Here is a 12,705-nt window from a genome sequence, read left to right on the forward strand (position 1 = left end):
AGATTTTGGTGAATGTCTTTCACATAATAAATTTGTGTTGATTATTTGCATCCTTGCGGGTTCGGGTAATCTTTGGGTAAATCGACCGATAGCCTTAGAAACAGTAATTAAAATACAATTAGAATTAAATATTCTGCTTAACTTGTCGCTGAGAGGCTCGAGTTAGTTATTAGGTCCCATTGCAATATATAGCTAAGATAGATTTTGAGAGAAGTCGGTTTTAGTTCCCTAATTGCATTTGTGTCTAATAAACCAAGTCAGAACCTAGAATTGCCTTAGATTGTCGCGCTGAGAGGTAGATAGTCGTATTAGGGCACTTTTAGACTCGTTAGAGGACTGAGAGGAAATCTAACAGTCGGTGTTCATAACAGCCTTGTAGGGTTTCCTAGGTTTCTTCCTGAGAAGGGTCGGGAAGTCTTAGCATTGAAATACCTTGAGGTTTAGTATTTTACGATCCTGGCTCCATACAACAATAATACTGTTAGAAGTCCATTCCTAGCTAAACTGGATTCGAGTCTAGGTAGTCGTTAATCTCATCTGAATCAAACCTTAGTCTTCGTTCGTGTCTTAGTCTTAATTTCATTTTAATTGCAATTTTAGGATTTTAGTAAACCCTCTCCCCTTTAAAACGCAACAATTGTTAAGCCGTGTCAGTGTCTAGTCTAAATAGAGTCGTTAACGTAATTCAATAGAGTCCTTGTGGGTTCAACATCCGGACTTACTTTTCTTTGCTAGAGTCGACCGGTTCACTTGCCAGTGAGTAGTTTAGTCAAGTTAGAGAGTCTAGATTATTATTACTTGAGTCTAAATTAGGGTTATTTTAGTTTAATTAGTTGAACTACTTTTTCCACATCAATATAAAATAAATATAACGTATATATTTATTTTGAACGCTTTTATAAAACAAATATATTTTTTTATATTTATTTCAAACGTAGTTACTTCGTGTTATTTTATAAAATAAATATAATCGTTTATATTTATTTTAAAACGCCGACTTTAAACTCTCTTACAAACTAAATACAGTTTTTAGACTATTTCAAACGCTTAATATTCGGAAATCATATAAATAAATATAATTGTTTATATTTATTTCAATTATTTCGGATCCGAATATTCTTATAACATGAATATATTTATTATATTCGTTTCAAACATCAATTTTTCGAATATAAATATATGTATATATATCTATTTGTTTCCATCCTACGAAAACTACAACGGTATATTATTGAATCACACACGATGTTTCGAATACGTACAATATTTCATCTACGCCTTCTATTCGCGACTACTAGCATGACTTCGTAAGTATTTATATTTATATATATAAATATATTAGGTTAGAACCTCGTGTATTACACGGGTTGCATAATTTTATATAATAAATAGTAAAAAGATATATCTTTAAAAAACTCATATAAAAATATAATGCCATATGTTAACATAAATAGTCATCAAGATTTATCATTTAAAAAATGAACATTGATGTACTATTTAATTATTATAGCATTTTACTCTGTTTTTTTATTTTGCATAAATTTAATTTTATATAATAAATAATAAATAAGATATATTTTAAAAAAACTCGTATATTGCACGTGTTGTATAAAATATAATGTCATATGTTAACACATACAGTCGTCAAGATTTATCTTTTAAAATGAACTTTGATGTACAATTTACTTATTACAACATTTTACTTCGCTTTTTTATTTATTATTAAGTTAAAAACACATGTATTACATAATTACATGGGGTTAAATCTCGTTTTTATGATACATTCAAATTATGAGATACAATTATTTTAGTTAGTTTTTACGCACCTTCATGCTTATTTGTTTATTTTATTCATAAAACACCCTTCTTAAATTTGTATTCAAGAGAGTTTACGGTACAAAAAAGGTGGAGATCAATCCCCACGTTTTATATATTTCATCATTTTTATGAATTATATCGTAAAATCGAGAAATAAATTCTCTTTGAATGAAGTATAGAATTGTTATATTTAAAAATGGTGTTCTTTATACATGTTGATGCAATGTGCGACAAATGATGGGTTCAAAGTTTACAATTATAGTGATGTTCTTTATATCTAAAAATGATGGGTTTAAAATTTACAATTTAGAAGCATATGCCTACCATTATGGTGATGCGTTTAAAAACACTTACAATTTAATAGAAGCATATGACCTAGAATAATAATTTAATTCTAGTGAAAAAAAACAATAATACAATTATTAAGTATATATCAAACGGGAACATTTGATTCCTAATTTACCATAATTTCAATCACATTTATTCTTAATTAATTTTTTTGTTTAAAATTACTACTATTATTATTATTATTTACTACGATCATAAAAAAATACACGTTTATATTCTTATATAACTTTTTGTTTAAAATTATTATTATTATTATTATTATTATTATTATTATTATTTAATATGCTCATAATAAAAACAAACATTTATCCTTATCTAAATATTTATTCTTATCTAGTATTTTTATTATTATTATTATTATTATTTAATATGAGAGATAAATAAAAAATAAGGTGAGAAAGCACCAGAGAGGGACACGTGTCCAAAAAAAATTTTGTTTATTAGTATAGGAAGATATCCTAAGTCCTTCGGAAAACAATGTCGTTTCCACGACTTAGTATTATCCCGATTATAAACGGGATCAAATAACCATAGATTGGTTATTCTAAGTCAAGATAACACTACCTCAGAGTCGTTTAGTTAACGATTCGGTAGAGCTCGGACGCGTAGTCTAACTACGTTGTTTTATTAGAAAACTCATAAGTATTCCTTCGTAGGAATGTCGTAGTTGCACGCTAGCTAAATACACGTTCTTGGAACGACACTACGGAATCACGCTAAGCTAGCTTTGCATGGGAATGTCAAGGTGAGTTCATAACCCCCACTTTTCTGGTTTTATATTTTTTTTTACCAACGTCTTCGGGGGTGGAAAGACATGCAAATTTTGCAAAAATAAACAACTTTTCAATGAACGAAAGCTCATATTTCTAAACCGTGTTACGAATGGATTACAAAGAACTCAAATGGTTTACGAACGATTTATACTACATATACCGGTTTTACAAAACAAATGCGTATTTTCGAAACGTGCATAATTTTCATGAGTAGGGACGGGATCGTCCTAGTTATAACAACGGGGCTGCGTTGGTCTGCGTTTGAAGAACAGGACACCCAGTGAGTTCATGTCCCCCTTTTCTTTTTAACATTTCGGTTTTACAACTCTCGGGGGAAATACATGTTACTTTGGTATGGTTAAGCTACGGAATGAATTAGTAGATCACGTGCGAATAGGCTGATACTTAAAGCACCATTAATCTTGTTTAAAACCACGGAACAAAGGGGGTAGATCTATCGGGCACAGGGCGAGCCCCACTCATAGGTCTTTGTGTGGCCACATGGAGTTTCCTTTGTTACCCTCGTCGGGTGGACCGGTACTAAATCTCTTACGGGTTGGTGGCTTCCTATGTCGGCACACATATTAATGTCCTAGCTACACATTAATGATCAACATGTTCATTGACACTTTACATACCCGATTTTGATACCTAAACTTTCAAATGTCTTTAAGATTCATTTGACACAAACTCATAACACATGGATGTATGAACTTTGGTAATGTTTTCAACTTATGCACAAGTAAGAGGACGAGTTGGTCCTGCTTACAAAGACTCTTTTGGGCTCGGCCCATTCTCACACGTGCAATGCACAAAGACTTTCGTGGGCTAGACCCACAATTTTCATATAACATGCCGAAAAAAAATGATTTTATTATATTTCTCGACAACTTTAAAACCGGTTATCAAAAGATTTGTTTTAAATCTTTTTCAAAACAAACTATGAACTCGCTCAACTTTACGTTGACTTTTTCGCATGTTCTTTCTCAGGTTGCATTTTTCGAAACTATGGAACGGTTGGAATATGAGAACCCATGGGATTTCGAGTACTTAGCAGGCGTTCATTGTTTAGAAGTCTTAGTTTTTTGCTTCCGCTGTGCAATGAAGATACCAGTCCGGTCACGCCAACTCTGATAGTTCGGGGTGTGATAAGAAATCGCCCAGAAACTTGGAAAATTACCCAATAATTTGATCAGTGGCGAATGCTCTATTTTATAATGAATTTTCATATCTGCCCAACCATGCACTTTATGTGCACGAACGTGCACGAACAATTGCCGTGTGACGTCATTGCTTAGGTGGGCCAAACAAGTAGATGAATAGACGGCAAGGTCTCAGATGTGCACGGTAGTGCATGGTCTTTGAAATCAACAGTTTCTTTGAGGTTCAGGTAGTGCACGGGAGTGCACATGGACTCACGTTCGTGCATCACCGAGGAATCAGTTGCACTGCCTTGTGCACCCCCAGTGCTTCCGGTGTCATAAGTCGTGAGTCATGCACAGTCAAGGGTTTGGAAGAAAATGGTTCAAGCGGTCATTTACACGGTTCTTTGGAGCATTTGGAGGTCAAAAATGACGTTATCTTTAACTACAAAACGCCATTAGTTTCCATGGTGGTCGAGGAAGTAAAAACTTTAAGCTACTTGTGGATTAAAAACCAATCCGTGGGAAGATTAGAAACGTCTCAATGTAGTCGAGTTGTAAGTTGTCAGGTTTTTGTTACTTTTCTGTGTTTCCTCGGGATGTAAGTGCTAGCCTCTTGCTAGTTGGCGTATTAATAAAGTTTGGTTTTGTTGGCCGTTCAAAAAAATTGTTAAAATAGTTGCAATTCAAAAAAATGAAAAATATAAGGTCATTCTAGGATATTCCATCACAAAGATCGAGATAGTTAAATCCTAGCGAGAAGTTAACTCCTATCGCCTAAAAAAAGTAATGAAGATATTGAAGACTACCAAACAAATGTCATGAGTCAAACAAGGAGGTAGGCCTGTAAATAAAGACGTTCATAAAGTGTTTGTGAACTTGTTCGGCGAAAAGTTCGTTTGTTTAATAAACGAATGAGTATGAACACATTTTTTTTGTTTATTTAATTAAACGAAGGGACATGAACACATGTTTTGTTCGTTCATTTATGTTCGTGAACGTCCGTTTATGTTCATTTATGTTTGTTTATTTACATTTGTTTATGTTTATGTTTGTTCATTTATGCTTGTTTAATTTAAAACATAAGTAGTTATATTTATATAAATATTAAACATAAAAAGAACTTTCTAACAACTTATATAAATATAACTAACTAGTAATGGGCTTTCTAGTAATAAAAATGAGTTTCCAATGGAATTTATCGTAATTAATCACTAACTTATATAAAAAATTACTTTATGTTCAGTAAATTGTGTTCATTTATGTTTCTTCAACAAGTTGACGCAAACCCGCGCGTTGCAGCGGGATGTTGATTATAAGTGTCTTTAGTATTACAACGTGAGATGCGAAATTGTTAAAGCTTATGTAAAAGAAACTTTTTTTAATTGATTTCCGGTCTACAACACTACACCAAAGGAATCAAGTCACTATATACATAACAAAACTTAGTACTAATATTTTATTGTATTAAAACTTGGACCGTATTGAATGCATTAACATTTTACATGTTTAGGCATCAACATGGTGTACAACTATCATTCACATAACAAATTAAACAAAAGATTCATGGAAGGAAATTGGTACATCACAGAACCCGATGACACGCGTTGCGGCAAGATGCTTATTATAAATGTTTTACCGAATTACAATAAAACTCAATACAGATCAAAAGATAGAATCAGTTATTATAAGCAAAGGATGTCAGGATTTTGACCCAATGAATTATTTTAAGCAAAGGATGTTACTATTCAACAAACAAATCAAGCGCATTCGTCGAAAACAGAAATATTTATTTTTTTAGGTTGCAAAAGAGTAAAGAAATAAAAAAAAACATCATTTTTCTTTACCAAAATTGGTAAATCATTGGTTTAACTTACAAACCCTATACAAAATCAAGAACACGCATTTTCATGACTCCCTCTATTATTCGATGTTGATGGTGGTGGTGATAATTGGTAGAGATTGGTGATATTATTCAAGTAAATTGAATCAGAAAGAAAATGAAAACTTATGAAGAGCATATAGAAGGTTTGCACAGAGTGTTGTACTAATTTCTGGATATTCTATACCAAAGAATTCGTGTCAAATTTCAAGACCAATAAATTAAAGTCATGTTCTTACTATTAAACATAGAAACATAATACAAATACAATATTGTGTCATGCTGATGTTTGCATGAAACTTCTTTTAAAAATCACAGAACTCTATCTATTCATAATTCATATTGGAAAGGGCATTAGTTAGTTTTTCTCAATTTTATTTACTCTTAAATTGTTTGGGAAAATTGTTGACGATTCGTGGGTGTGGATGCCAAATTTTAAGAGGATTAATTATTCTCTCATGATATTATGTGTTATGAGATCGTGATGAGCATTAATTGCTTTTTCTCATGATATTATTGTTATGAAATTATCCGAAGAAAACGTATCATTGATAAAGAAAAAGGATTTGATAAACCAAAAAAGGAAAAAAAAAATCGGAGAAGAAAAACAACATATGGGAGTCGAACCGGTGCCAACCGTCAATACAACAGGTGTGACTACCAGCGGAACAGTTCGCATTTTGTGATGCACATTCGTTCGTTTGTTATAAAAAACCGCGTTAATAAAGGGCTTGGTTGCTAATTGAAGGGTCATAACTTTTGGCGAACCATTCTGTATTGTGTCTTAAGTTATATAACAATTAAGCAAATAGGTATGGATGTTTGATTTTTTAAAAGTCGCGACTTTTCATTCTTGAGAGGCAACCCAATGTGATTTTTGTATGGTTATATAATATAATATAATGAAAGGGTGTGAGTAAAATAAACTAAAGAGTGTGACTTTTAAACAAAGGAGACATAACCCAAGTTGCTAATTGTATAAGGGTATAATTATGTTCATTTTTGTTGTTTATTGTTTGTTAAATTATGTTCGTTTAAGTTTGTTTGTCTATGTTTGGTTACGTTCATGAACTGTTCGATTAAGTTTTAAACGAACGAACACGAACATGCCCATTTTCTTAATAAACAAACATAAATAAAAAATGTGTTCGATATATGTTCATGTTCGTGTTCGTTTAAAGTTAAATGTCTGTTCGTATTCGTTCAATTCGTTTCCAGGCCTAGAAGAATTTAGGGGCTGTTTGTTAACCTCTTAATGAGGCTCTTAATGGTTCAGACCTCTTACTAGTTCGGCACTTAATGGTTCAGACTGTTTGTTTCATGAGCAGATGTCTGAATAGTTCAAACATTTCCCTCTGAATGGTTAAGATTTATACAGAGTCTGAATGGTTAAGACCTCTAATCTGAATTGGTCAGACATTTGCCTTTGAACGGTTAAGCATTATACAGACTCTTAATGGTTCAGACCTCTTACTGATTCAGCACTTAATGATTCAGACCTCTAACTGATTCATCACTTAAAAATTCAAATGTTGACAAACAGCCCCTTAAAGAACAAGTGGAATTGAAGGTGAGAAAATGGTAGTATAAATAAATATGCACCTCAAACATCCTATATCCAATTGTAGCCCATAAGAATTCCGTGTCATATATCCAATTGTAGCCCGTGTTGGGGTATGTAATTTGAATGGCAGTATGGCACTACATGTCTACTTATTTAGTGAAGGGAAGGCACAACCACATATATGATATATCTACAAAATAAAAAGTAGTTTCATTTTAGTTTTATTTTTGTTTTAAAAACTTGAAAGCTAAAATATGACTTCACAGTTTAGGATTAAATACAAAGACTTTTAAAAATAAAAAATGTACAAAGCCTCATAAAAATAAACCCAATACACCCAAAAAAAACCTAAATAGCCACCACCACCCAAAAACCTAAACCCCTACCCCACCCACCCAAAAATAAATAAATAAATTTTTTGGTGAGGTATAGCTGTTTTTTTTAGATTGTTTTAGCATTTAGTTGTGGGGTTTAGCTTTATAGTTTAGTTTTTAGCATTTAGTTAGGGTGAGAGGGGGGGGGGGTAGGTTTTTTGGTGAGGTATAGCTGTTTTTTTTTTTTTTTTGAGTGGTAAATTTTGGATCACTGACGGACTACTGGAGTATGATCGTGCCACCAACGGAACCACCCGATCATATCCATCTCCACTAGGCATAATGTCTATACACCAATTCAGGAGAAAACCCAATAATATAGAAAAAAAAAAATCCTCTTGTGAGAATCGAACCCAAAATCTATTGGTCTCAAAGCCTTATCTCACCTCCAAGATACCAATAGGCTATAATGCCATGGGAGAAATTAGTTGTGGTTTACTCTCATCTCAGGCTTACTTAGTAACTTAGGTCCGAACAATGATCAGAACCTCTAAACACCTGAATCCTCCCTTACCCACCCACCCTAACCCATGTTTCTTGTAGCAATTGTTGTCATGGCGTTCACATTGGTGATATAGCCTCTCACATTGTTCCATGATATTCAGAGGCAAAGTAGAGAGCCTAAAGACAAAACAAAAACCCCCATTCTACTTAAGTGTTAATGTTATTACTCATATAGTCATGTATCACATTGGTCTTCAACCCGTGATTTGCACAAATAATATTAACGCCATTGGTTTTTTTTAATTTAAACATTTTGTAATTGTTTTGGTTTCTGGAAAAGTTAAGCTATCAAATAAAAGGGATGGTACGTGATACATCTTTTCCACAAAATGGTACACAAATACAACCAACCAACCAACCAATTTGTTCAAATTTGACATGCCAATCCATTAAATTAAACATCTAGATGCATGTTACGTCATATGCCCAATTGAGTTTGCAGTTCCAAAATGGTCTTAGCAGACTCCCGAAGTTGATTCTCCTCATCTTCAGTAAGATGAACGTTCGTCACTCCCAGCACTCCACTCCTCCCTAACTGTGCCGGCAAGCTAAGGAACGGCTCGCCACCATCAATGCCATAAAACCCTTTGGCTAACACCGAAACAGGGTGGATGCTACGTTGGTCCCTTAGTATGGCTCGAGCTAGGCTAGCCGCTGAGTACCCAATGGCCCATGAAGTGTAACCTTTCAATTTTATTACCTCGTATGCACCCTCCACAACTTCTTTGTGGATTTTCTCAAGCGTTTGCTTCTCGTATGCAATTTGTTGCCGCTCTAAGAAACTAAGTATGGGCACTCCTCCGACACTTATGCTTGACCATAGTGCCACCGATGAGTCCCCGTGTTCCCCAACGATGTAAGCCTGAAAAGAGTCACGTATCAGTTTTAGATTGTCATACCTAACATGACGCCATGTTCGTTGAAATATTTAACCCGTCTAATTAAACAAAACAAGGCAACCTGTTTAACCCATATATCCCAAACACATTTAACATTTATAACTAGATTGCAACCCATTTGATAAACACAATCAACAAAATAAATGAGTTAACTTCCGTTTTTTCTCCCTGTGGTTTGGTCACTTTAACGGTTTTGCCCCAATCATTTAAAAACAGTCATTTTCCTCCTTGATGTTTCGATCTTGTCACCAGTTTGCTCCCCGGCTCTAACTCCATCCATATTGTATGTTAACTGGAAGAGTATTTTGATATTTCAAATATAACGTGTAAGGGTACTTGGATCTTGTATGTTAACTTGAAATTTCAAAATACCCTTCAGTTAACATACAATAATATGGATGGAGTTAGAGCCGGTGAGCAGACTGTCGACAAGATCGAAACAACAAGAAGGTAAATGACCATGTTTAAATGATTGGGGCAAAACCGTTAAAATGACCAAATCAAGGGAGCAAAACGAAAGTTAGCTTTAAATAAATAAATGAAGATAAATGACGTCATATATAAACACAATCAAGAAAATAAATATATTCCTTAATCCATCTTACCTGCACATCCTGCGCATTAAGATCCAAATGATCAGCAATCAAAAACCTAAACCTGGACGAATCGAGATTCGTACCCGACCCGATAACCCGATTGGAAGGAAACCCAGAGAGTTTCCAAGCAACATAAGTCAAAACATCAACCGGATTGGACACAACTAACAATATACACTCAGGCGAAGCAGCAGCCAAAGGTGGGACCACCTTAGAAAACAAAGCAACATTCCTCTGCAACAAGTTCAACCTAGACTCTCCAACAATCTGGCGAGCACCGGCAGTAACAATGACAAGATCAGATCCAACGGTTGAGGAGAAGTCAACGGATGCAGAGATCTTTGTTCTTGGAAGAAAGGCTGCTGCGTGTTGGAGGTCTAACATTTCGCCTCGGAGTTTGTCGCCGTTGACGTCAACGAGTGCGATCTCGTCGGCTAAGGATTGGGTGAGGATGGTCTGGGCTATGGCCATGCCGACGTTGCCGACGCCGACGACGGAGATTTTGGTGTTGCGGGTGGTGGTGGGTGGTGGTGAAGTGTTGTGGATGGGTTTGAAGAAGGATTGGGCTATGTTTAGGCCGTCTGGACCTAAGGTTGATGATGAAGCGGTTTTCTGCATCTTGTTTGTTATCAAGAGTTTCTGGAAATCTGTATCTTGTTTATGGGGGTGGATGTGGAAGAAGAGAGTAGTGAAAGGGTAATGTGTTTGGTTAGAAACGTCTATTGTATTAAAGTGGAGAAATAATTATGGAACAAAGTATGGGTTTTTCGTTTGTAGTATTTTTCTTTTTTTAAAGTAAATTATTTTTTGATTCCGGTGATTTTAACCACTTAAATTCAAAATCAAAAATTTTAAAATATTGAGTTTCTAAGACTATATCCATTGGTGACCAAACTCAACCCAACTTTTTATTAAAAAATTAATATCTCTTTCTTTCACCTATAGAACCCAATCTTACTCAATTTTTAACACACATTCACAACCCATTCCAACGTAAAAAATATGTTTTTTTAACGAACTCGGTTTCTAATAAAATTTATATCAGGATGTTCACAAAAAGAAAATAAGAAATACCATGTATTTAGTTTTTTTTAAATGTTTGAATATTATAAGTTATTTAAGTGATTAAACTAATAGGGGAATTAGTTTGGGTTGCAACCAAGGTTGCTCCACCAACTTGGTTGGCAATTTTAATTTCATTTTTGATTTTATTAATTACTCAAAGTTTTGTCTTATTGGTGACCAACCCAACTTTAGTCACCAATGTACATAGGCTAAGGCTACTCGGTATGGGTGAGGCTCATTCTTGCAGGATGACCCTCGACGTCAGCGTCACGTAGGACGGGTGTGAGGATGAGCAAAGAGGATGGATCTAAGGAAATGGGGAATGAACCTAAAATATAAATGTACATGTTGTATATATATGTGTGTGTGAGAAGAAGATCCAACAATTTTGTCCTTTACCTCCCGTCTCCAACGTCGCACCCCTGCCTTTCAGGACGACGACGAGCCTATCTGGGATGGTGTGGGTGGGCGTCGCCGGGCCTGGACGACCCCACACCGAGTAGCCTAAGCGCTTATTTTGTAATGTTTTGAGTTCAATTTTGTTCATTTTATAACATTTTGAGTCCAATTTTGTTAAAAAAAAAAATTGGACTCAAAAGGTTTAAAAAAAAATGACTCAAAAGGTTAGAAAATAAGCGTCTAGGGAATCAGGACATTAAACATTTTTATTTTGAACTCAAATAGTTAAAATCAATAAAACACAAGGACTAAAAAAATAATTTACTCGTTTTTTTATGTTTGTTATTATTTGCAAGCTTATAATAGTTAAGAAAAAAATAGAAAAGCAGCTATGTTATATTTTATCATGGTATTTGGATAAAGATAAGCGAATGAATCATCTCGTGTGTGATTCATGATTTATGTAATATTGCAGGACTAAATAATAACAAATGAGTAAAAGTATGTATGCCTGAACATAAACTCATGTATCTTATTTAGTTATTTGTATACTCAAATAAAGCACGTCATCTTGTGCTATAGTAATATAGCGTTTATCATCTATAAAAGTAGCATGAGTTAAAAATTTTACCAATACAAAATTAGATGGTATTTAAATGTTAAAAGTTATAATTAAAATGGTTACTCTAGTGTAAAAGTGTACTCACATTACACTACTACACAAATATGACAAACTAGTAAATTGTTACTTTAGGTGATATGTGTAGTTTATCAGGCTCCATAAGTCCATAACCCTCATAGATGTGGGTTATACGACATGTAACAATTGTGTAAAAAATGAGAGTTATGAGGGGTTATATAACTTGAGGGGTTATATAACTTGAGTGTATAGTGGGGTTTATACACCTTCAATTATACATATATATGTATGTGTATATGTGTGAGAGTGAAACAAATGGTGGCTCCGCTATCACCTTCGCGAGAGTCCCATTTTCCGTCGTATAACGCCGCCGGTGGCGGTGTTTGTAGGCGTCATACGCTGCTATGGCATGCCTTGGCGTTATATCACCTCCAACTACGGAGGGTCTTAGACTTTAGTTGATTTATTTTTTCTCCCTATTATTTTCTGCGGCATTCAGGTGAAGTGCGAATACGAGTGACACCGGTTCGTCTTGGATGAGAAGCGAGGTTTTACCGATTATTCCACTTTCGTGCCTTCGGGCGGGTAGAGGTCGAGTTTCCACACATCTGAGAGAGTCAAGAGGCTAACGACGGTCGAGTAGTTCAACTTAGTCATAACACCTGATGTCAATCGCACGTTGTTTCTTGCCTAAAAAAATG

The 12,705-nt window shown here is 34.5% G+C and overlaps 1 protein-coding gene across 1 annotated transcript; it reads right to left on the reverse strand.

The window, feature by feature from the left end:
- Positions 1-8,678: 8,678 nt before the first annotated feature.
- LOC110898022 (L-lactate dehydrogenase A) lies at positions 8,679-10,660 on the reverse strand. The gene is made up of 2 exons (XM_022144761.2): positions 9,910-10,660; positions 8,679-9,267 (listed from the first exon to the last, which is right to left on the reverse strand). The coding sequence occupies exons 1-2, from the start codon at positions 10,516-10,518 to the stop codon at positions 8,824-8,826; spliced, it is 1,053 nt and encodes a 350-aa protein (XP_022000453.1). The 5' UTR covers positions 10,519-10,660; the 3' UTR covers positions 8,679-8,823.
- Positions 10,661-12,705: the final 2,045 nt, after the last annotated feature.

Source organism: Helianthus annuus, chromosome 13 (genome assembly GCF_002127325.2).
Source record: "Helianthus annuus cultivar XRQ/B chromosome 13, HanXRQr2.0-SUNRISE, whole genome shotgun sequence".
NCBI lineage: Eukaryota > Viridiplantae > Streptophyta > Magnoliopsida > Asterales > Asteraceae > Helianthus > Helianthus annuus.